The 25175-nt window shown below is 40.9% G+C and overlaps 1 protein-coding gene across 3 annotated transcripts in view; it reads left to right on the forward strand.

The window, feature by feature from the left end:
• The window catches only part of LOC115180230 (chemokine-like protein TAFA-5), a 165663-nt gene that overhangs the window by 117935 nt on the left and 22553 nt on the right, over window positions 1-25175 (forward strand). For 2 of the 3 annotated variants that reach the window (XM_029742152.1, XM_029742154.1), the window contains exon 3: window positions 23523-23650. In XM_029742152.1, coding sequence (XP_029598012.1) covers window positions 23523-23650 — 128 coding nt within the window. Of the gene's footprint in view, window positions 1-3994; window positions 4267-4402; window positions 5188-23522; window positions 23651-25175 lie in introns of those variants that run through there. The other variant, XM_029742155.1, reaches the window with a different exon arrangement.

Here is a 25175-nt window from a genome sequence, read left to right on the forward strand (position 1 = left end):
ACAGTGGCAAGAAAAAGTACGTGAACCTTTTGGAATTACCTGAATTTCAGCATAAATTGGTTATAAAATTAGATCTGATCTTCATCTAAGTCACAACAACAGACAAACACAGTGTGCTTAAACTAATAACGCACACATTATTGTATTTTTCTTGTCTATATTGAATACATCATTTAAACATTCACAGTGTAGGTTGGAAAAAGTATGTGAATCGCTAGGCTAATGACTTCTCCAAAAGATCATTGGAGTCAGGATCAACATCATGGTTGGGGACTGCTTTGCTGTCTCAGGGCCTGGACAGCTTGCTATCATCGACGGAAATATGAATTTCCAAGTTTATCAAGACATTTTGCAGGAGAATGTAAGGCTATCTGTCCACGAATTGAGGCTCAACAGTTGGGTGATGCAACAGGACAACCCAAAACACAGAAGTAAATCAACAACAAAATGGCTCCAACAGAAGAAAATACGTCTTCTGGAGTGGCCCAGTCAGAGTCCTGACCTCAACCCGATGAGATACTGTGGCATGACCTCAAGAGATCGGTTCACACCAGACATCCCAAGAATATTGCTGAAGTGAAACAGTTTTGTAAAGAGGAATGGTCCAAAATTTCTCCTGGCCGTTGTGCAGGTCTGATCCGCAACTACAGAAAATGTTTGGTTGAGGTTATTGCTGTCAAAGGATGGTCAACCAGTTATTAAATCCAAGGGTTCACATACTTTTTGCACCCTACACTGTGAATGTTTACACGGTGTGTTCAATAAAGACATGAAAACGTATAATTGTGTATGTGTTATTATATTAAGCAGACTGTGTTTGTCTATTGTTGTGACTTAGATGAAGATAAGATCACATTTTATGACCAATTTATGCAGAAATCCAGGTAATTCCAAAGGGTTCCGATACTTTTTCTTGCCACTGTATATACTGTATTCTAGTCAAGGCTCATCCTATATAAATACTGCTGTACACACCTTTTCTATTCAAATACTGTCCACACTGAGTATACACACCACGCTATACATATGCTCATTCTGATATTTCTTTCTTCATTTTTATTTTTGTATTTGTGTGTATTGTGTTCTATTGTTCGGTATCACTGCACTGTTGGCACTGGAAACACAAAAATGTTGCCGCACCTGCGACAATGTCAGAAAAATATGTGTACGTGACCAATAAAATTTGATTTGATTTATTCCCCACAGTTAATATTTGCTGTCTTTTTATTCCTCTAATATTGTAAGCCTGGGCTTATCTCCTGCATCACAATCACCATTTCCATCAAAACACCCTCAATCCCTCCCAGACCTGAGCAGTGTTGTTTTCAATCTATGTGGATAGAAATCGGTCAGAGATCGCAGATCGGGAAAGTCATAACCAGACTGTTTCCCCTCCTCTTTTTACCATCAACACACCTGTGGGCCGTTGTTTCCCTAACCTTTCCTAGTGATCCAGACTGATCCTTCTAAATGTCAAGTTAAAACTCTGGTTGGCTTACAGGCATTATCTGGTCTGTTACACACACACACACACACACACACACACACACACACACACACACACACGCACCCTCACAAACGCACAGACCCACACACACACACAGAGACCCTCACAAACACACACACACACACACACACACACACACACACACACACACACACACACACACACACACACACACACACACACACACACACACACACACACACACACACACACACACAAGCAGACTCATGCATGCATGCATTGCATGCAGAAACACACAGGCACATACGCAGACACACACACTCACACACATTCCCTCTCAGTGCTTCTAGGCGTCTTTTTGGGATAATTACGAGATGTCATCTTTATGTGGTGGGCATATCCAATTATCCTAATTAGCCGTTGATGGTGTGTCTGTGGGTCTCTGCCACGTTAGCCAAGTTTTAATCAGTCTGTTCTTGTTTTTCTGTGTCCATCTACTGCTTCTGTTCATTAACCTCAATGGGCCTTTCAGAGATTCAGACAGAGACATTGACAGAGGGCTTCAGAGGTAAGGAGTTTTGAAGTAGTTGGACTTGAGTGGAAAGTTTTGAGATGTGTCTTGAACTTTAACAGTCAAGATAAAAATAGGATAATAAGGAAGAATGTTATAGCTTTTTCTTTGTGCTTTGTGACGCACTACAGCTGTGTGTATGTGTGTGTGTGTTTGTATGTGTTTGTGTGTGTCCACGAATCAGATCAGATTTATATCTTTAACTGAAAACTTTCCAAGCAGGGGGGAATGATGCATTCTGATCCATTCTTACTTACCCAACAAAAGCGTCAGGGTGAAGTTAAAAGATTAGAAATCGACGTCGACATCAGTGCTGGCTGGGGATGCACAACACAACAGCTTACCCAATCATGAGACATACAGACCCTAATGCTCACCCTCCCTGTGGTGCTGCACACCTAACACACACACACAAACACACACACTGCTCCCTCCTCATTCATTGTCTCAATAGAGGCTGTGCTGGTCTCTGCGTTGTTCATCAGTCACAGAACCCGTCTTAACTGGGTCAAGACCGCTGGGGGCCCAGGAAACCGGTACCTCCTCTTTGTTTCTCTCATCCTCTCTGACTCTGACTGGACTGTCAGCGGCTCTGGGATACAGCTGGAGCCGGGGCATCACTCACACTTAATAGAGACCCTAGAAATTCAGAGCAGAGGAGGAACATGGAACGTTTAACAGTTTAACCATTGTTACTTTTGAAATACGCAGTGCGGCCTGGATTTACAGCCTGTACAGGAGCTATTACCACAGTCAATCATTCTGTTTATTACTACTCTGTATCATTATGGAGATCTTGGAATCATTTTTAACATAAAAGGAGTTTTTTTTCAATTGTGAACATGCATTGGTCAAAACTGAAGTCACATTGTCAAAACTCTCCACACAGTCAACGAAACAGAAGTGTATGTGGACCAAATTGTGAATAATTTTTCATTGCTTTCACACAAAATGCATTCAATGACCACATTCTCCGAAATCCATTAACTTATTTGTCATTCATACTCCACCACCTGCAAAACTATATATTTGCAGCACATGTTTTCAAATGCTAACACACTGTTTCCAAAACTGTTAAAAACACATTCAAAACAGAACGATGGAAATGTCGTGCATTTCTGCAGTAACCAGATTGAAACATATAGAAAATCTCAGCAGAATATTTACCGTTTTACCCAATTGTTGACACATTAAGAAACGCAATCACCGAAACCTGAAACTCAAGTACCAAATCCCTAAACAAAGTCTGCAAAATTGCAAGCACAATTCCTGCTTTACACTCAGTTTTCAATTCTAAATCACACTTTTTGCAAAACACTACACACAGTTCTCTCCATTAGGCACAACATTCAAAATTAAAATGTCTTTAGTCCCTTTGGAAAGCAACGCCAATCACAATGCCAAGCTCTGTACACCAATTGGCAACACCCACTCCTCACAGGTGTAAACACTAGTTACAGAATTGTTCACTTAGAAATCAGAACTTTAGCACTATAAAAGGTCACAGATGAGCTCTCCTGTTTTGGAGGAAAATGGAAATCAATGGTGAAGCAAGAGCTAGAGGTGAAGGAGTGAGAGTAAGAGGAGGAAGAGGAGGACGAGGACGAGGAAGGACAATTGTCTCAGATGAGATCAGGGCCACATTGGTTGTCCATGTGCTCAACCATGAATTGAGTATGAGGCAGGTTGGGCAGAGAGTTCAGCCCAACCTGAGCCGCTACACGGTTGCGTCTATCATCCGTACATTCACAAATGACAACCGGTAAGTTACCTACCATCTACACTATGCTCTTTATGTATGGATACTGTAGTATACTGCAGTCCGACATATCAGTAGGCCTATGTTACTCAGTGATTGTTGGCCAATGTTACAGTAATGTCATTTTATATTGAAAGAAAAATGATTATTTTTGCTTACTGTAATCAATCATATCATACTTGTGGATCTTCTGCAGAACTGAGAGACCTCCAGGCCATGGTGAAAGACACCGGCTGTTCACACCAGAACAGGAGACCGCTCTTGTGAACATGGTGGTGGCAAACAATACCATTAGACTACGAGAAATCCAGAACCACATAATTGCAGACAACACAATATTCAATAACATTCACCAGGTGGGCTTGTCTACATTGGACCGTGTATTACAGCGCAACCGAAAACAGGTCTACAGGGTGCCATTTGAGCGAAACTCAGAGTGTTAAAGAACAGCTCTATGAATATGTGCAAGTAAGTACTATACTATGAATGTACTATCATATCAGCACTGTGTAGACTTATTACAGTGCTGTAATCCAGTGTATTGTGTCTCACCATATTGACTGCTCTAGGTCTATGTTACATATTGTCTTGTTGTCTGTTTCAGAGAGTCTTGGAGCTGGATGCTGCTGCAATTCAGCACGTTTATATTTACATTGATGAGGCTGGCTTCAGCCTAGCCAAAAGAAGGGGACAGGGATGGAACATTATTGGCCACGGTGCCATTGTGAATGTCCCTGGACAACCGTTAGCCCACAAGGCGTCCTCCATCACCATGCCAACCTTGGTCCCTACAACACTGCCCTTCTCATCACATTCCTGGACACATGACATGGCATCCTCATTCCAGACGACCAGGGGGCTGGACCAGAGCAGCCCAGGTATGTTGTCATCTGGGACAACATGAGTTTCCACCGGGCTGCTCTGGTCCACAACTTGTTCATCGACCATCCACAATTTATTGTTCTATACCTCCCACCATATTCCCCATTCCTAAACCCAATTGAATAGTTTTTTCGGCATGGCGATGGAAGGTCTATGACTGCCATCCGCTCGCACGCATGCCTCTTCTCCAGGCAATGGAGGATGCATGTGGTGAAGTTGATGTGTGGGTTTTCGGCGGCTGGATCCGTCACTCCAGAAGATTCTTTCCCCGCTGTTTAGCCAGGGAGAACATCGCTTGTAATGTAGATGAGGTACTGTGGCCAGACCAAAATAGGAGGCAGGATGTATTTTTTCTTACATTTTGCATGTGGTTTTGTCTTTTTGTGTTTAGAGTTTTGAAAAAATGAGCTACTTTCATATTTTTTTGGTACAGAAAACCCTTTATATTACTGAATGTTTTTCCTGGTTTTCTCCTATTGGAAATAAATGACAATGTTTTTGTTACTGTATTGCATTTGTGTGTGTATATTTGAGTAGGTATACATTACTGTAACAATCTTTTACAACCAGCTACAGTGTAACACTGAAAGTGCAAAAGGCATACATCTACTGATGGGATATTCATAGTAGTGTTTTTATGTTGAGCACATCAGTGTGTTGTTGGTTGGTAGACAGATCTATTCATATGGCGCGTGTGTGTTATTTTGATGCAGAAAATCATTTTGGAAAGAGATCAAACAGTTTTGAATGCAATGTTTGCTTTGCTAGAGATTTGTAGAGTTTTGCATTTTGTGTTTGTGGTTTTGTGTTTAGAGTTTTGGGTACTATATATACGTGTGTAAACAATTATGGAAAACTGTGAAGTGACTATGCATAGGTAATAACAGAGAGTAGCAGCAGTGTTCCGGGGGGGGGGGGGGGGTGTCGGGGGGGATGTAAATAGTCTGTGTAGCCATTTGATTAGCTGTTCAGGAGTCTTAAGGTCCTGGATGTCAGGAAGCTTGGCCCCAGTGATTTACTGGGCCGTTCGCACTACCCTATGTAGTGCCTTGCGGTTGGAGGCCGAGCAGTTGCCATACCAGGCAGTGATGCAAACAGTCAGGATGCTCTCCTGATGGTGCAGCTGTAGAACCTTTTGAGGATCTGAGGATCCATGCCAAATCTTTTCAGTCTCCTGAGGGGGAATAGGTTTTGTCGTGCCCTCTTCCCGACTTTCTTGTGTGCTTGGACCATATTAGTTTGTTGGTGATGTGGACGCCAAGGAACTTGAAGCTCTCAACCTGCTCTACTACAGCCCTGTCGATGAGAATGGGGGCATCCTCTGTCCTCCTTTTCCTGTAGTCCACAATCATCTCCTTTGTCTTGATCACGTTGAGGGAGAGGTTATTGTCCTTGCACCAAAAAAGGGTTATTGATAATGGCTATAAAGAGAACCTTTCTCAATCTGAAAGGTTCTTTGGAGATCCTTTTGAAGAAAGGAAGAAATTCTGTTCTGCCATATTATATTGTTACATTTCCATAGGTGTTAATAATGTGTTAATTGACAAATTGAATTAAGTAAGCTACCGCTGGAACAGCTGGGGGTCTCTGAGGGCATCACTGTCCATCATCATATATAACATGTATTGGTATAACACAACACGTTAGATAAACCGGAATGAAACTCTCACTCACGATTTCACAAACAGAGGTGTGGCAAACAATAATGCAGGAATTAGGGATGGGAGTGTTAGCATGCGGATCTGAGCAGATTAGATGTAGTCATTGTTTGTGTGTGTCTGTAAGTTGTTGTTCATGTGTATAGGTTTTTGTTTGGAGGGGAGAAAGAAAATTAAATGAAAATTAAAATGATCACTTAAAGACCAAAGAACCCTTTTGTGAATTGAAAAGAACCATTGAAGTGCTCAGAGTTTTTTGAGTCGTTATGGTTCCACATAGAACCTTCACCCTTCCAAAAGAACCCTTGAAGAACCCCATATCGCAAGGATCTGTACACAGTTCCTGGAAGCTGAAAATGTCCCAGTTCTTCTATGGCCTGCATACTGACCAGACATGTCACCCATTGAGCATATTTGGGATGCTATGGATCTACGCATACGACAGCGTGTTCCAGTTCCTGCAAATGTCCAGCAACATCGCACAGCTATTGAAGAGGAGTGGGACAACATTCCACAGGCCACAGTCAACAACCTGATCAACTCTATGAGAATGAGATGTGTCGCGCTGCACGGGACAAATGGTTGTCACACCAGATACTGACTGGTTTTCTGTGACCAACAGATGCATATCTGTATTCCCAGTCATGTGAAATCCATAGATTAGGGCTGAATGAATTTATTTCAATTGACTGATTTCCTTATATGAACTGTAAGTCAGTAAAATCTATGAAATTGTTGCATGTTACATTTATATTTTTGTTCAGTGTGAAAGAGAGGATGTGAAGGTTAGAAAACTCATCTTTGAAAAAATACATCTGTTTTGTGAACATAGTCTTTAATTATTTCTGCTATTTGTATAATTGAATGCTCTTACCCAAAAGGTTTTGAGAAGATCTGTGATTCCTTCTTGCTTTTTGTCCATAGTCTAGTAGAAATAGTTGTTGCCGTTCAGTTTCAGAGCTACTTGTTTCATAATTGAATCCTGTTTAGTGTTCAGCAGTCTTTGTGTATTATGTGGTGAGAATAGGGAATAAACACAGGTTATGTGGGAAATCTGCCAAGCAAAAGGTTATGCATCCTTTATAGTGGATATGGAGTGGTCAATAGAGGCTATATTGCCTGATTCACACAAGAGAGAGGAGAGCGAGACTGCGAGAGACAGAGAGAGGGAGGAGGGAGGGAGAGGGAGAGGGGGTAAAAAGGGAAGGAAGGAGGGAGTGACAGAGAGAAAGACAGAGAGACACACAGTGAAAGAGAAGAGAAAGAGAGCGAGGGAGAGAAATGGGGGATTTAGTGTAATGTGTTGGGTCCTGAGGGTGCATTGGTTTAGCCCAGCTGTATAGGTTCTTCATTAACAAGTTAACCATTGAGCTGACACATCTGGGAGCCTGAGTGTGAACAGGAATATCATGTAGCACTAAGTGTTCTGTGTGCTTTTCATTATTGCTACGTGTACTGGTATACTGTCTTGTTGTTTCTGCCTGTGTGTTCTCCATAGGAATTATAATTCTAGGATGGCTAAAGACAAGGTCCAGTTGTTTTTCCGGACCTTGTGACCTAAACAGGGCCATATTATACAGCAATCTCTTAACAGTATATGGCTACATTTGAACCTGAACAGGAGAAACTCAGGGGACAACCAACAACTTACTTTCTATATATATATATATAGTACCAGTCAAAAGTTTGGACACACCTACTCATTCCAGGGTTTTTATTTTGTACATTGTAGAATAATAGTGAAGACGTCAAAACTATGAAATAACACATATGGAATCATGTAGTAACCAAAAAAGTGCTAAACACACATATGTTTATGTATATTTTATATTTGAGATGCTTCAAAGTTGCCACCCTTTGCCTTGATGACAGCTTTGCACACTCTTGGCATTCTCTCAACCAGCTTCATGAGGTAGTCACCTGAAATGCATTTCAATTAACAGGTGTGCCTTCTTAAAAGTTCATTTGTGGAATTTCTTTCCTTCTTAATGCGTTTGAGTCAATCAGTTGTGTTGTGACAAGGCAGGGTTGGTATACAGAAGATATCCCTATTGGTAAAATACCAAGTCCATATTATGGCAAGAACAGCTCAAATAGGCAAAAAGAAACGACAGTCCATCATGACTTTAAGACATGATGGTCAGTCAATCCGGAACATTTCAAGAACTTTGAAAGTTTCTTCAAGTGCAGTCGCAAAAACCGTCAAGCGCAATGATGAAACTGGCTCTCAAGAGGACTGCCACAGGAATGGAAGACCCAGAGTTACCTCTGCTACAGAGGATAAGTTCATTAGAGATACCAGCCACAGAAATTGGCAATTAACTGCACCTCAGATTGCAGTCCAAATAAATGCTTCACAGAGTTTAAGTAACAGACATCTCAACATCAACTATTCAGAGGAGACTGCATGAATTAGGCCTTAATGGTCAAATTGCTGCAAATAAACAACTACTAAGGGACACCAATAAGAAGAAGAGACTTGCTTGGGCCAAGAAACACGAGCAATGGACATTATACTGGATTGAAATCTGTCCTTTGGTCTGATGAGTCCAAATTGGAGATTTTTGGTTCCAACCGCCCTTTCTTTGTGAGACGCAGAGTAGGTGAACGAATGATCTCCGCATGTGTTGTTCCCACCGAGAAGCATGGAGGAGGTGTGATGGTACTTTGCCGGTGACACTGTCAGTGATTTATTTAGAATTCAAGGTGCACTTAACCAACATGGCCTCCGCAGCATTCTACAGCGATATGCCATCCCATTTGTTTGCGCTTAGTGGGACTATAATGTGTTTTTCAACAGGACAATGACCCAGAACATACCTCCAGGCTGTGTTAGGTATCAGGTACCAAGGTTAGACCCAAGTGCACACTGTGTGAAGTAACAATGTTTATTGTAACAACAAGGGCAGGCAAACGACAGGTCAAGGCAGGCAGGGGTTGATAATCCAGAGTAGAGGCCAAGGTACAGGATGGCAGGCAGGGTCAGGTCAGGCAGAGGTTGGTAATCTAGAGGTGGAGCAAAGGTACAGGACAGCAGGCAGGCTCAGGGTCATGCAGAGTGGTCAGGCGGGTGGGTACAGGGTCAAGACAGGCAAGGGTCAAAAACCAGTAGGACGAGAAAAAGAGAAACTGGATAAAGCAGAAGCTGAGACACAAAACGCTGGTAGGCTTGAACAAACAAGACGAACTGGCAACAGACAGCAAGAAAACACAAGTATAAATACACAGAGGATAATGGGGAAGATGGGCGACACCTGGAGGGAGGTGGAGACAATCATAAAGACAGGTGAAACAGATCAGGGCGTGACAGTTAGGGCTATTTGACCAAGGAGAGTGATGGAGTGCTGCATCAGATGACCTGGCCTCCACAATCACCCTACCTCAACCCAATTGCGATGGTTTGGGATGAGTTGGACCGCAGAGTGAAGGAAAATCAGCCATCAAGTACTCAGCATATGTGGGAACTCTTTCAAGACTGTTAAAAAAACATTCTAGGTGAAGCTAGTTGAGAGAATGCCATGAGTTTGCAAAGTTGTCATCAAGGCAAAGGGTGGATACTTTGAAGAATCTCAAATATAAAATATATTTTGATTTGTTTAACACTTTTTTGGTTACTACATGATTCAATATGTGTTATTTCATAGTTTTGATGTCTTCTTCACTATTATTCTACAATGTAGAAAATAGTAAAAATAAAGAAAAACCCTTGAATGAGTAGGTGTTCTAAAACATTTGACCGGTACTGTATATATTATTATATTTCCTTCTGAGCATCAAAGTATGTATAACGCATTACACATAATGGCTTGATATAGAAAATAAAAAAAACAGAATGGCAAAATCTTTTAATGTTTTGGAAGTAGCAGCCGACGGGGCTTGCTGTCTGCCAGGTGCATATGTAGTGACGGAGGTCCCAGCAGACCGGAGTTATTATTAAATGATCTCCATCGGCGAAGACTCCTGTTCAGGTTGCCATTTCCTCCTCTGGCTTACTGCATCTTCAGGCTATGTGTGTGCGTGTGTGTTTGGAGGGGGGGGGGATGTCAGAGCACATCTGCAAGTGTACGATATCACTGAAGACCTCACATCCCTGCTTACTGACACACACACACACACACACACACACACACACACACACACACACACACACACACACACACACACACACACACACACACACACACGCCGTGGGCACTGGCAGACACCATGAGCTCTAGCATGTCAAAGAACTGCCAATTATGGACCAAAATGGCACCTACAAAAACTCTGTGCTATGCTACATTGTAGAAATGTTCCAAAGGCTTGAAATGAGACCTTTGGATATTGAACCACTAACATCTATAGTACATTTACATCATACTGTATGCAATAACCAACCTATACATACAGTATGTCATAACTCAAGGTCAATAGAAATTGCCTAGTAAAAATATATCCAGTTAAAATATGACCAGTAACAATCTTATAATATAGCCTGCATTTTACAGTCTTCCTTTATTGCACACACAGTGTCGCCATACAGTATTTCATATCCCTAATATCATTGATAATACAATATGAAATACATTTGTCACAAACACCTCTCCTGGGATGCGTGGGCCACCATTAAACGCATAGGAAAACAAGGATTATTGCTATATGTGTCGGCATGCTATCTCGTTATCACAGCCTCTCGAAGCTTCATGAGTGACGGAGCTATTTAGGACACAAATTCAATGCAGTACAACCTCAGGCTTTAAAAGTCTTTGCAGGTTTTAACACGAGACATTCATTAAGCCAGCAAATGGGTGGAATAATCATATGCAAATCAGAGAGACAGCAAAGAGAGAGAGAGAGAGAGAGAGAGAGAGAGAGAGAGAGAGAGAGAGGCGCTTGTGGCTAATTTCAAAGCTAGGATTTATGTTTATTCCTGATGCACAGTCAGTCTGAGCACACAGACGAAAGAAAGCCCACACACGAGCACACGTAGACCATTGAACATGCACACGCGAAGATGTACGCACACACATGCATGCACATAACACACACACATACTGTAGGCATACACACACATACAAACTGAATACACACACACATATTGGATGAGTGTGTCATGTGTCTAGCATAGGAGCATGGTAGATAATGAGTGAGATACTGGGTTTGTCCCAACTGGCACTCTATTGATGGTGAGGAGTGGTTGGAGGCTTGGGCATGGATTCAGAAAAAGGGACAACTAAGAGATGTTTGTGTGTATTTATTAAGTCAGTGTGTGTGTGATGTACAAAGACACAGATAACAGAAAGACGGAGAGAGCCATGACATCTTGAAACATTATTTTTGGTAGTACACCATCAGCAGCAGTCCAAATGTAGGCTTTAACTGCTGATGCTGTCCCTATCAGCTATAATAGATGGTTCCTAGCTATAATTATGTGAGCAGATCTAGCATCAGTACAGAGACTCTTGCTGTATCCATCCCCATCCTATCGCAGGCTTTGGTAGATCAGCGTTTCCAGGCCCTACCTCTCTCATCACCTCTTCTCTCTATGTTAGCCAGGATTTATCATCTCAGCCCTCTCTCAGGCTGGTTGACATAAGTGTGATATACCATTTCACAGTGTCCCACCGTGGGTGTAATGATGTTATTCCACCTTTTATTACCGCCGCATGAACTCATCCACAGATACCTTCCCTCAACCAAATGACATCTACTGGACTGGCCTGGAAAGAGGGGAGTGTTTGGGGGAGTGTTTTTATTTCATAACACCGCTTGCCCTTGACAACTGTGCCATACAGATTGCAAAATAGTTGGAAAGAGATTTTTGATGTACTGATTCCATGGTACAGGGTGTATGAGTTGATATATAAAACAATGCAAGATTCAAGACTTCGTGCTTTTCAGCTAAAATTATTATTTAGAATTCTTGCCACCAACAAAAGGTTGAATATTTGGGGCAAAAAATCATCGAAGCTCTGCAGACTTTGTTGTGAGGATACAGAATCAATAGACCATTTATTTTGGTGTTGCCCTCAGGTAGCCTGTTTCTGGTCTCAGGTTCAGGAATGGCTGAAAATGCATAGCATTGATCTAAAATTGACCCTAGAAATAGTACTGTTAGGAGATCTGGAGAGACCGGGTCAGTCAATTACTAATATACTAATACTCTTAGAAAAAGTATTAATCTTCAACACGCACTCTGTAGATTCTATTTGATTAGATATATTGAAATGGTACTTTAAACACCATAGCATAGTTGAAAGATATGTGTTGCGTAGAAACACGAAGTGGGTGGCCAGCAGAGATAGATGGGATGGGCTGAGGGAAGCAGAGGGTTGGTATGTGGAATTGGAGACAAGTGGGAGTGGAGTTGCTGTGTGTGAGAGAGAATGATGGTCAAAAGATAAAGGGAAGAAAGTCAAAATAAAACATAATAAAAGTTCATTTGAATGACACTAAGTGGCAGTGTTTTTACAACTAATGCCAGTTTGCCTGAGGCTGATGCCGTGCAGGTGTTTGTACACATGCATATACACACACTCTCATTCAAATAAACACATACAAGAACACACACATACATGTAATAGTGCCATACATGCACACAAACATATAAAGTAGGCATTGCTGTTATGATTTGTTGTCCTTGATGTCCTTTGTTTTAAATGTATTATTTGTTTTCTTTTTTTTTGCATTGTTGTTTGCTGTTTTCTTCTCTTTAGTTCATTTTCTTGGTTGCTGGTGCATTGGGGGGTTCTTGGGGGTGGGGAATGGAATTTAAAAAAAAATTATTACAGGGGGAGGGGGAACTGTCGGAAGGGTCTCATATGGCTGAGGGACAGCTATTGGGGAACTGTGGGGGGGATCTTGGAGGGTTCGGGTTTCACAAGATTGTGATCATGAAAAAGGAAACTATGACATATATTTTATATCACTATCATGCACACGCACCCTCAGACATAAGGATGGCTCTGTTGCGGAAAGACTGATACATGTTTGATAGTGTTCTAATACTTAATGTTCTAATATTTTAATGTTAACCCTTCCTTGTGTTTTTTTGTAATAGATAATTATAAAAAAATTTAAAAACACCGCTTGCCCTGGTTACATGGTATACGGTATAGGCCAATACTGCTGGTAGCCCACTATAGACAGAAAGAAGGAAAGATAGTGTAACAGGTGTCATGACGTTGGCCTGTTGGGGGAGGTTTAAGACCCCCATAAATACCTTTCCCTTTTTCCTCTCTCTACTCTACCGATGTGACTATTGAAAATCCCTTTGTTAACATAGAGACTCTGGTAACATCAAAAGGTGGGAAACGGAACCATATTTAGGTAATCCAACCAGTTGAAAATATGCGTTGGTACTTAATTAATATGATGTCAGATCAGTTGGTGTCTGAGACATTATTACTTATGATAGGACAACATTAACTGTATCTTGGAAAGTCTACACATTCTAGTTATCAGATTCACCTGGAATTGTTGTGCAATTTAAATGTTTTAATATGAAACTATTTGTGAAAAGATGAAATGTAATTTTAGCTTCTTAATGAGAGAACAGTTTGTCATAAGAGTAAACTCTGCTCACTCAGAGGCCCCACCCAAGTGAACAGACATTGGTTGTAAACTATGAAACACGCCCTTCTCTTCACCACGATATAAGCCCATTGACGAAAATCCAACTTTGTGTTCCAAGGACGTGAGGACTTGCGGTCCCTGCGTTAAAAGGACAAGATCATCTACAGAACTAAGCCTACCTCAGCGTGAGCTCTGGTTGAACGACAAGAACCTAACGAAATTAGCATTGAATTTCAACGTGAAGATGACGATCAACACGCCGAAAGGATGAATTTCGACTATACAAGCCAGAATATAGCATGAGCTTAAAGTATGGCAACTTGCTATGAACTTTGAACTCTTATTCACTAAAGAAGTGATACCTCCTAGCCGATTGAGTTAGCTGCAGCAACTGTAAACGTGGGCTAGGAGAGGACGGACAGAGTTTCCATTCTACCATGCTCCAGTTCACCACTAGACATTCTTGAGAGGACAAGAGATCCATGCTGGACAACCCGGCCTCCTATCTACGACCAATCTACCGATGCACAGCTCAGAGTAAATATGTATTGCATTTTCCTTTTCCAAATGGGTGGTTATTTAGAATGCATAAGATACTGTATTTACGATAGCATAGCTGTCTACGGCCCGATAGAGACACAAAACCTTTTTGTTCCTCATTCTTCTCGCTCTTTCATTCAAGCCCAACCCCCTCTCTTTGTGTAACCAGCCGTCATAAAGGTTCCGTCCACCAGGGACGTTTTTCATGTATGACCCATCCTGGGTATGTGTAATTCTGTGTGATTGTTTAGGTATTTAGTAAATAAATAATTAAACCAAATTTTGTATTGCTGATTCAACTTGTTAGCCTGGGTTCGTGAAGATAACCAAGAATTTACAACTTTCAGATGAGACTGAATAAGGTGACGATTAATAATTGACTGCTACTGATGTAAAAGACTACAGGGTCTTTAAGAGTTTATTCGGAAGATAACAGCTCTATAAACATTATTTCGTGGTGCCCCGACTTTCTAGTTAATTACATTTACATCATTAGTTTAATCAGGTAATATTAATTACAGAGAAATGATTTTATAGAATAGCATGTCATATCACTTAATCTGGCATTGCCAAAGACACGACACAGGAATGCCAGGAGATAGTGTGTAGAATGAATGGCATCATGACATGTGGAGGGTGTTACAGATGCAGGCTGAATCTGATTCAAATGTTGTCAGATGGCTCAATAAGCTGCTAGTGGTGTGTGTTGTGCCTGTGTGCGTGCGTTCGTGGGTGCATGAGGGTGGGGAAATGGCGGATGGGGAAGCGAAACCTACTGCGTGATAGTGAAAAGGGGAGATATGTTGTGTTGGAAACGTCTTTTTCCACCCGATCTGTCCAACTTATCACCTCTAAAATTTAAATAAAACACTATACAGAGTTTATATAATGTGTCATTTCATACCTATTTGAAGGTTTGTGTCGAATTTGAATCAGGTTTTTAGGGTGGCGCTAAAGTTATCTTCAGAAGTAAACAGCGTCTGTCACAGCTTTTGAGAGTCATAATGGCTTGCAGTGATGACGCAAAAACTTAATGCATTCAGTTGTACAATCGACTAGGTATCCCCCCTTACCATATCCCTTTCTTGATTTAGTCTGTGAGAGAAGAGAGGCTGCATGACAGAATGAGTTGCATTATGCGTGCGGTACGTTACGTCATGACACGTAACAATTTAACGTACAGCCTCATTTGAATGCCACGGTTGTGCAAATTTGTACTGAATGGGGTTAGTCAACAGTACCAATGGCGGTGTCACAAATGGAACCCTTTTCCATAGGGCTCTGATCAAAAGTAGTGCAATGTATAGGGAATAGGTTGCCATTTAAGACACACCAGACTCCACAACATGTCTTTATCAATTGAGGGTCGTCTGTCTTGGCAAGTCCTTGAGAAAGACTCCCAACAGGTTTCCCATTTCACCTGCAGTGAATGGACATTTTTCATTTTTTCTCTCTTTCTCTTTTTTTTTCTTTCCTCCAAGGGCTGAGCTCGATTACTTTTTCTCCTGAAACGTATCCATCATGAACTGCGCCTCAGCGTTTTGTATGGGATTGATTTATCTGTCTATGACTGCTAGTGGCTGGCGGGGGCCCTAAATGTTGGGCTCCTGAGTTGCGCAGCGGTCTAAGGCACTGCAACTCAGTGCTGGAGGCGTCACTACAGACACTCTGGTTCGAATCCAGACTGTATCACAACAGGCCGTGGTTGGGCGGCACACAATTGGCCCAGCGTCGTCCGGGTTTGGCCGATGTTGGCCGTCATTGTAAATAATAATTTGTGCTTAACTGACTTGTCTATTTAAATAAAGGTAAAATAAAAAAAGTAGAGTTTCAGTGAGTATGCGTGAGCGAGCGTGCATGGATGTGAATGTAAAGCAAGGGAAGCCTGTCAAGGGGCATAATTGAGTGCTCTTGTGTGGTCATTGTGTGAACAACCACAGCACGGAGAGAAAGAGACGCGACAAAATGTAAATACAGGCCTGAAGCGGATCCCATTGAGCATTGATTACTAGTGCTCAACATTTCTCTATTAGATCCACAATTAGGACTGATTAGGCCTTTTGTCTGAAGGCATGTTATGTTACGACACTCCTGATTTGGTTGCCGAGTTGGGTTCATGTGTTGTTTGTGTTGATACAAATAGCTACAGTGTGGTTCTTATTGCAATGGAACAATTCAGAAGTAAAACATGAATTACATTGATTACAGAATGTGGCAATGAGAATCATGAGTGTTTTGCATTGTTGTTTAATCTTAGAATGATATTCATCATTGTAAAGCTTCACAGAACATGTTTTTTTAGAGTACATTTGTTTTATCTAGTCTCATGAATAGGAGGGAACTGCTTCTATGATCTATGCTAGATTCTAATAGAAATTCAAGGTGACCTCTGTAAGTTATAGTCACACAGCAAACTCTCCAGTGTTAAAGCAACACTGACAGTGTTAAAGGTCCTAAACAGTCATTCTGAAAATTACTTTTTCTCTTATGACTAACTACCAGGATGTTTGAAATTACAGACTGAGTGGGCAGGGAGCTTATATTTGACAGACAGCTTTTTGAAAAGCCTATGTCAAGCATTTTGGATGCAGTGAGCAGTGTTGCAGTAAAATCAACTCAAGCTAATTTGGTGATACACAAAGCAACATTGAAATTGCATCAATTCTCTCTCTCTCTCTCAATTTCTATTACATTTCAATTTAAGGGCTTTATTGGCATGGGACACATATGTTAACATTGCTGAAGCAAGTGAAGAGGATAATAAACAAAAGTGAAATAAACAAAAAACATGACAGTAAACATTACACAGAATAAAGACATTTCAAATGTCATATTATGTGCAAATAGTTAAAGTACAAAAGGGAAGACACATTTTCAATGGTGCTTGTTCTTCACTGGTTGCCCTTTTCTTGTGGCATACAGATCACAAATATTGCTGCTGTGATGGCACACTGTGGTATTTAAAAATTGTATTTGTTTTCAAATTCTTTGTGGATCTGCGTAATCTGAGGGAAATATGTGTCTCTAATATGGTCATACATTTGGCAGGAGTTTAGGAAGTGCAGCTCACTTTCCACCTCATTTTGTGGGCAGTGTGCACAAAGCCTGTCTTCTCTTGAGCGCAAGGTGTGCCTACTGCAGCCTTTCTCAATAGCAAGGCTATGCTCACTGAGTCTGGACATAGTGAAAGTTTTCCTTAAATGTGGATCAGTTTGGGTCTGCCATTGTGTACTCTCTGTTTAGGGCCAAATAGCATTCTAGTTTGCTATGTTTTTTTGTTAATTCTTTCCAATGTGTCAAGTAATTATCTTTTTGTTTTCTCATGATTTGGTTGGGTCTAATTGTGTTGCTGTTCTGGGGCTCTGCGGGGTCTGTTTGTGTTTGTGAACAGAGCTCCAGGACCAGCTTGCTTAGGGGACTCTTCTCCAGGCTCATCTCTCTGTAGGTGATGGCTTAGTTATGGAAGGTTTGAAAATTGCTTCCTTTTAGGTTATAGATTTTAACGGCTCTTTTCTGGATTTTGGTATTGGCTCTGCATGCATTATTTGGTGTTTTACATTGTACACAGAGGATATTTTTGCAGAATTCTGCATGCAGAGTCTCAATTTGGTGTTTGTCCCATTTTGTGAAGTCTTGGTTTGTGAGCGGACCCCAGACCTAACAACCATAAAGGGCAATGGGTTCTATAACTGATTCAAGTATTTTTTGCCAGATCCTAATTGGTATGTCGAATTTTATGTTAGAAGGCCCTTCTTTCCTTGTCTTTCAGCTCGTTCACAGCTTTGTGGAATTTACCTGTGGCGCTGATGTTTAGGCCAAGTTATGTATAGTTTTTTTGTGAGCTCTAGGGCTAAACGGTGTCTAGATGGAATTTGTATATGTGGTCCTGGCAACTGGACCTTTTTTAGAACACCATTATTTTTGTCAGGGCAAAGGTCTGACAGAATCTGTGTAAAAGATTTAGGTGCTGCTGTAGGCCCTCCTTGGTTGGGGACAGAAGCACCAGATAATCCGCAAACAGTAGACATTTGACTTCAGATTCTACTAGGGTGAGGCCGGGTGCTGCAGACTGTTCTAGTGCCCTCGCCAATTCGTTGATATATATGTTGAAGAGGGTGGGGCTTAAGCTGCATCCCTGTCTCACCCCACCGCTCTGTGGAAAGAAATGTGTATGTTTTTTGCCAATTTTAACCACAAACTTGTTGTTTGTGTACATGGATTTGATAATGTCGTATGTTTTTCCCCAAACACCACTTTCCATCAATTTGTATAGCAGATCCTCATGCCAATATGAGTCAAAAGCTTTTTTGAAATCATCAAAGCATGAGAAGACTTTGCCTTTGTTTTGGTTTGTTTGTTTGCCAAATCAAATCAAATGTTATTGGTCACATACACATGGTTAGCAGATGTTAATGTGAGTGTAGCGAAATGCTTGTGCTTTTCGTTCCGCAGTAATATCTAACAAGTAATCTAACAAATTCGCAACGACTACCTTATACACACAATGTAAGGGGATGGAATATGTATATGGATGCACGATGGCCGTGCGGCATAGGCAATATGCAATAGATGGCATAAAATACAGTATATACATATGAGATGAGTAATGTAGGGTATGTAAACATTATTAAAGTGACATTATTTAAAGTGACTAGTGATACCTTTATTAAATTCATTTATTAACCTCTTGTCGTTCGCCTAGGATAGGGGGCGCTACAGCGATTTTTGAAAAAAATTCGTGCCCATTTTAAACGGCCTCCTACTCAAACTCAGAAGCTAGGATATGCATATAATTAATACTTGTGGATAGAAAACACCCTAAAGTTTCTAAAACTGTTTGAATGGTGTCTGTGAGTATAACAGAACTCATATGGCAGTCAAAACCCCGAGACCGATCGTAACAGGATGTGGAATTCTGAATTGCGGACTCAACTTCATCAGTTTGCCTGTAAATCACACAGTGAGCAATGGTTCATTGAGCACTTCCTATTGCTTCCACTAGATGTCCCCAGTCTTTACAAAGTGATTTGAGCCTTCTACTGTGAAAACTGAATGAATGAGACGCAGTGGAAGTGGTCACACGGAGAGGGCCATCACCATTATGACGCCGGCGCCCCTGGCTACCCTCCCCTTTAGAAACGTTTTGAAACACAATGCAATCGTCCCCCTTGAATCTTATTGGAGCTCTGGCTGAAAAAGGCCCTAAAGATTTATGTTATACAACGTTTGACATGTTTGAACGAACCTAAATAAAAAAAAATGCATTTTTTCGAAAGTGGAGTCCCGCGCACGACGGCACTTTTGGTGCAGCCTTCAGAACGCGCTAACAAAAACAAGCTATTGGAACATAAAGGATTAACTTTTTCGAACGAAAATACATTTGTTGTGGACCTGGGATTCCTAGAAGTGCTTTCTGATGAAGATAATCAAAGGTAAGGGATTATTGACAATAGTATACAAGACTAGATTTCATATGCGATTGTTCCAAGATGGCGCTGACCTGTAACGGTAGCCTATTTTCTGAGTATCGCATCCCCTTTTATCGCAAAGTGTTATTACCCAGTAAAGTTATTTTTAAATCTGGCATTACAGGTGCTTTCAAGAGATATTCATCTATAAATCTTAGAATGACAATATTACATTTTAAAAATGTTTTCGAATAGTAATTTAGTAAATTGTAGCGCTGTTTCACCGGATGCATTTGAGGGAAAATAGTTAGTCAACGTTACGCGCCGATGTAAAATGCTGTTTTTATATATAAATATCAACTTTATCGAACAAAAGAATGCATGTATTGTGTAACATGATGTCCTAGGGGTGTCATCTGATGAAGATTGTCAAAGGTTAGTGCTGCATTTAGCTGTTTTTTGGTTATTTGTGATGCATGTGGTTGGTCGGAAAATGGCTATGTGGCTACTTTTACGATATACTCCTCTAACATAATCTAATGTTTTGCTTTTGCTGTAAAGCCTTTTTGAAATCGGACAACGTGGTTCGATTCAGGAGAGGTGTATCTATAAAACGATATAACATAGTCCTATATTTGAAAAAATATATATATTAAATTTCGTTATGCTAATGGCGATAGGATTTTTTGCTGGATGTCCCGACCAGGGGTTAAATGGCCAGTGATTTGAGTCTGTATGTTGGCAGTAGCCTCTCTGTGTTAGTGATGACTGTTTAACAGTCTGATGGCCTTGAGGTAGAAGCTGTTCTTCAGTCTCTCGGTCCCAGCTTTGATGCACCTGTACTGACCTCGCCTACTGGATGATAACGTGTTGAACAGGCTGTGGCCTTCCTGTGACATCGGGTGCTGTAGGCGTCCTGGAGGGCAGGTAGTTTGCCCCCGGTGATGCATTGTGCAGACCGCACTACCCTCTGGAGAGCCTTGCGTTTGAGGACAGTGCAGTTGCCTTACCAGGCGGTGATACAGCCCGACAGGATGCTCTCGATTGTGCATCTGTAAAAGTTTGTGAGGGTTTTAGGTGACAAGCTAAGTTTCTTCATCCTCCTGAGGTTGAAGAGGTGCTGTTGCTCCTTCTTCACCCCACTATCTGTGTGGGTGGACCATTTTCAGTTTGTCTGTGATGTGTACGCTGAGGAACTTAAAACTGTCCACCTTCTCCACTACTGTCCCGTCGATGAGGATAGGGGGGTGCTCCCTCTGCTCTTTCCTGAAGTCCACGATCATCAATTAGAGTGTGCAGGGGGAATACATGGTCTGTCATACGATAATTTGGTAAAGAGCAACTTTGACATTTGCTCAGTACATTGTTTTCACTGAGGAAATGTACGAGTCTGCTGTTAATGATAATGCAGAGGATTTTCCCAAGGTTGCTGTTGACGCATATCCCACGGTAGTTATTGGGGTCGAATTTGTCTCCACTTTTGTGGATTGGGGTGATCAGTCCTTGGCTCCAAATATTGGGGAAGATGCCAGAGCTAAGGATAAAGAGTTTAAGTACAGCCAATTGGAATTTGTGGTAGAGGATTTTGAGAATACAGATAACTCTTTGTGTTGTTGTTTGTTTAATGTTCTCCAATTTCCCCAGAAGTGGTTAGATTCTATGGATTCTTCAATTACATTGAGCTGATTTCTGACGTGCTGTTCCTTCTTTTTCTGTAGTGTACTTCTGTACTGTTTTAGTCATTCACCATAGTGAAGGTGTAGGCTCAGATTTTATGGGTCTCTATGTTTTTGGTTAGATAGGTTTCTCAACATCTATCTTAGGTTTTTGCATTATTCCTCAAACCATTTGTCATTCTTGTTAATTTTCTTCGGTTTTCTGTTTGAATTTTTTAGATTTGATAGGGAAGCTGAGAGGCCAAATATACTGTTTAGGTTTTTACTGCAAAGTTTACTGTACACCTTCACTATTACAGTGGAACGTTTTGTCCAAGAAGTTGTCTAAAAGGGATGGAATTTGTTGTTGCCTAATAGGTTTTTGATAGGTTTCCTTCCATCTATAGCATTTCTAAAATTATTCAGTTCCTTTGGCTTTGATGCCTCATGATTGAGTATTGCTCTGTTCAAGTAGACTGTGATTTTGCTTTGATCTGATGGAGGTGTCAGTGGTCTGACTGTGAATGCTCTGAGAGAGTCTGGGCGGAGGTCAGTGATAAAGTAGTCAACAGTGCTACTGACAAGAGATGAGCTATAGGTGTACCTACCATAGGAGTCCCCTCGAAGCCTACCATTGACTATGTACATACCCAGCGTGCGACAGAGCTGCAGGAGTTGTGACCCGTTTTTGTTGGTTATGTTGTCGTAGTTATGCCTAGGGGGGCATATGGGGGAGGGAATGCTGAAACAATCACACTCTCACACTCTACACTGGTTATTAACAGGTTATTAACACCAACACTGGGGTTAATTTATACCACTGAGTGTTAATTTAATACTTGAATCAACACTTTAAATGTTAAACTGAAAAATCAACACTAGTAACACTGACCAATTTGCTGTGAATGGATCAAAACATATGTATCTTTCTTGTATATGGTTTATTACTAGATCTGAATATCATAGGTGTCATGACAGAATATGGCAATATATTTGGTTGCAACAATTCACCCTCTGTGTTTCGTTCGTCTCCCATTGTTTCACAATCTCATTTCCAGATGGAAAATAAATCTCTCTTTCTATAAATGTCTATCTCTTTATTTCCCTCTCTAACGCTCTCTCTCTGAAGGCTAGTTGAGGGTGCCATTTGTCTGAAGGCGTGCAGGTGTGGGAATACTGTGTCCTACTTTTTAAAATTAGACTTTTGCTTATGATGAGTCCTTACGCCAAAGAGCCTACCTCAAATACAAAGCTCTGGGATTTAACAGCCAGTTTGGTTGGTTTCAGAAGAAGTGTTTATTATTAGTCCGTACTCTATCTGTTGATTCATCCACAGTCAAACTGGATAAGGATAAGTACACTTTTCTTCCCATGTACACGTTTCAGAAGTGCATCATCACAAACTCATCACAAACTCAGACAACCCCAGACAAGGCTGATGTAGAAAAAACATCAATTTCTGTGCCTAATCAAATGTAGGATCTTAATTTGAGCCAGTTTGCTAAAGCAGGAAAATTATCCTGCAGCAACAGGAAATGTTAATTATTTATGTGGATTATAATTTCTGGTGATTTTTGTAGGAGTTGATAAATTTTTCTGTCTGAAATTTTAAAGTGGAAATTACAAACTTCAGAAGCCTTTTTTAACCTCAAATACACTGCAGGAAAGTTCTCCTGCAACATGGTGATCAAATTAAGATCTACATCTGTAGGGTGAGCGAGTCAGGCGGATTTCAGTAAACCAGAATATTTGATAGTACTCTGGCTCTGTGTGCAACTATTTGGTAGATCATTTACTCTTGCAATATATCCAGAAGGCAACTATTTTTAGTGCCTCAATCAATTGAGTTTAAAGAACCAAAATAGCATCTCAAAATAATGTAAATACCTGCTTATTGTTTTAAACACTGAGAGTTGTGTGTTTTGACCCCTCCGAAATGAGGTTAACCATGTCTCTCTATTTCTCCCTTTCTATTCTCCTCTCTCGCCATCTCTCGACATCTCCCGTCTCCCTCCCTCACTCCACAGCTAGTATCGTCCGGACCAAACAGTGGTGTGAGATGGTCCCATGTCTGGACGATGAGGGCTGTGACCTGTTAATCAATACATCTGGATGGACTTGTACACAACCAGGAGGCAGAGTCAAAACCACTACGGTGAGTTTTATTTACAGAATGTATATTAATTATCACTATGTTTGAAAGCACATAATGGGTAACTCCTTGGAATAAGAATTACCAGAATGTTAACTTGAATAGGAATGTCAATTGTAGTCATTCTAATTCCATCAACCACTAATGTGTAGCCTTAACCCAGTGTGAACACTCCCTCCCTCCCTCCCTCCCTCCCTCCCTCCCTCCCTCACTCCCTCACTCCCTCCCTCACTCCCTCACTCACTCACTCACTCACTCACTCCACCACAAGCCATGACTTGGTTCCCATGTCAGAGTTAGCTTCCGACAGTTCCACAGTTCCATCCCAGAGTTAGCTACACTAGCTGGCAGCAGACAGCAGAATGCTCATATTAATGAATCCAACCCTAGCCAGGTACACCTAAGCAAGCGTACCTAAAACGCTTCTCCCCTCCCTCCTACTTTTCCCCAACAACACAGTGGTTTGATTACCTGTTCATTGCTTGAAATTAGTTTGAATTAAGGTTCCCTCTTAAAGCTAATGACTGGAGCGGATGGAGTCTTCACGGCAGGTATTTTGGGGAGAGAAAGCAACCTCTTTCCCTTGCTTCACTCACGCACACACTGTACGACTACAGTAAAACACTGTTGAACGCACAATAAAATAACTTAAATATGTTTTACAGAATTATTGCTCTAGATTGCACTGCATTATGGGTAAAATGATGGTTGTTAACTGTAACTGGAAGCCTCCTTTAAAAATGACTCTAACATACTGTTCTTTACAGTAATAGCTTTGCGTACTGTAGATTTAAATGTTCAGTTTCACACACCAACCTCAATGCTGTCAGGTGAGACGAATGAATATCAATTTTAGTTTAAAAAAATATATTTATACAGTATCAGTCAAAAGTTTGTAGCTTATAGCTACAATTTGTACTCACCCGCAACCTCTATTCATAATGACTGCCAGGGTTAAGAGGAAGCTACCTAAGCCATTTAAACTGGAACAACCATTTCAGGAAAGGGTCTAAAAGTTCAATGATTGGATTAGTTTAGATAACAATTATTTATCTTTGTGGAGCATAACATTTAATCAATCAATCACTCAATGTACAGTTGAAGTCGGAAGTTTACATACACTTAGGTTGGAGTCATTAAAACTCGTTCTTCAACCACTCCACAAATTTCTTGTTAATTAACAAACTATAGCTTTGGCAAGTCGGTTAGGACATCCACTTTGTGCATGACACAAGTAATATTTCCAACAATTGTTTACAGACAGATTATTTCACTTATAACTCACTTTATCACAATTACAGTGGGTCAGAAGGTTATCTCCACTAAGTTGACTGTGCCTTTAAACAGCTTGGAAAATTCCAGAAAATGATGTCATGGCTTTAGAAGCTTCTGATAAGCTAATTGCCATCATTTGATTCAAATGGAGGTGTCCCTGTGGATGTTTTTCAAGGCCTACCTTCAATTTCAGTGCCTCTTTGCTTGATATCATGGGAAAATCAAAAGAAATCAGCCAAGACACTCTAGTCCC

This window comes from Salmo trutta, chromosome 40 (assembly GCF_901001165.1).
Source record: "Salmo trutta chromosome 40, fSalTru1.1, whole genome shotgun sequence".
Taxonomy (NCBI): Eukaryota; Metazoa; Chordata; class Actinopteri; order Salmoniformes; family Salmonidae; genus Salmo; species Salmo trutta.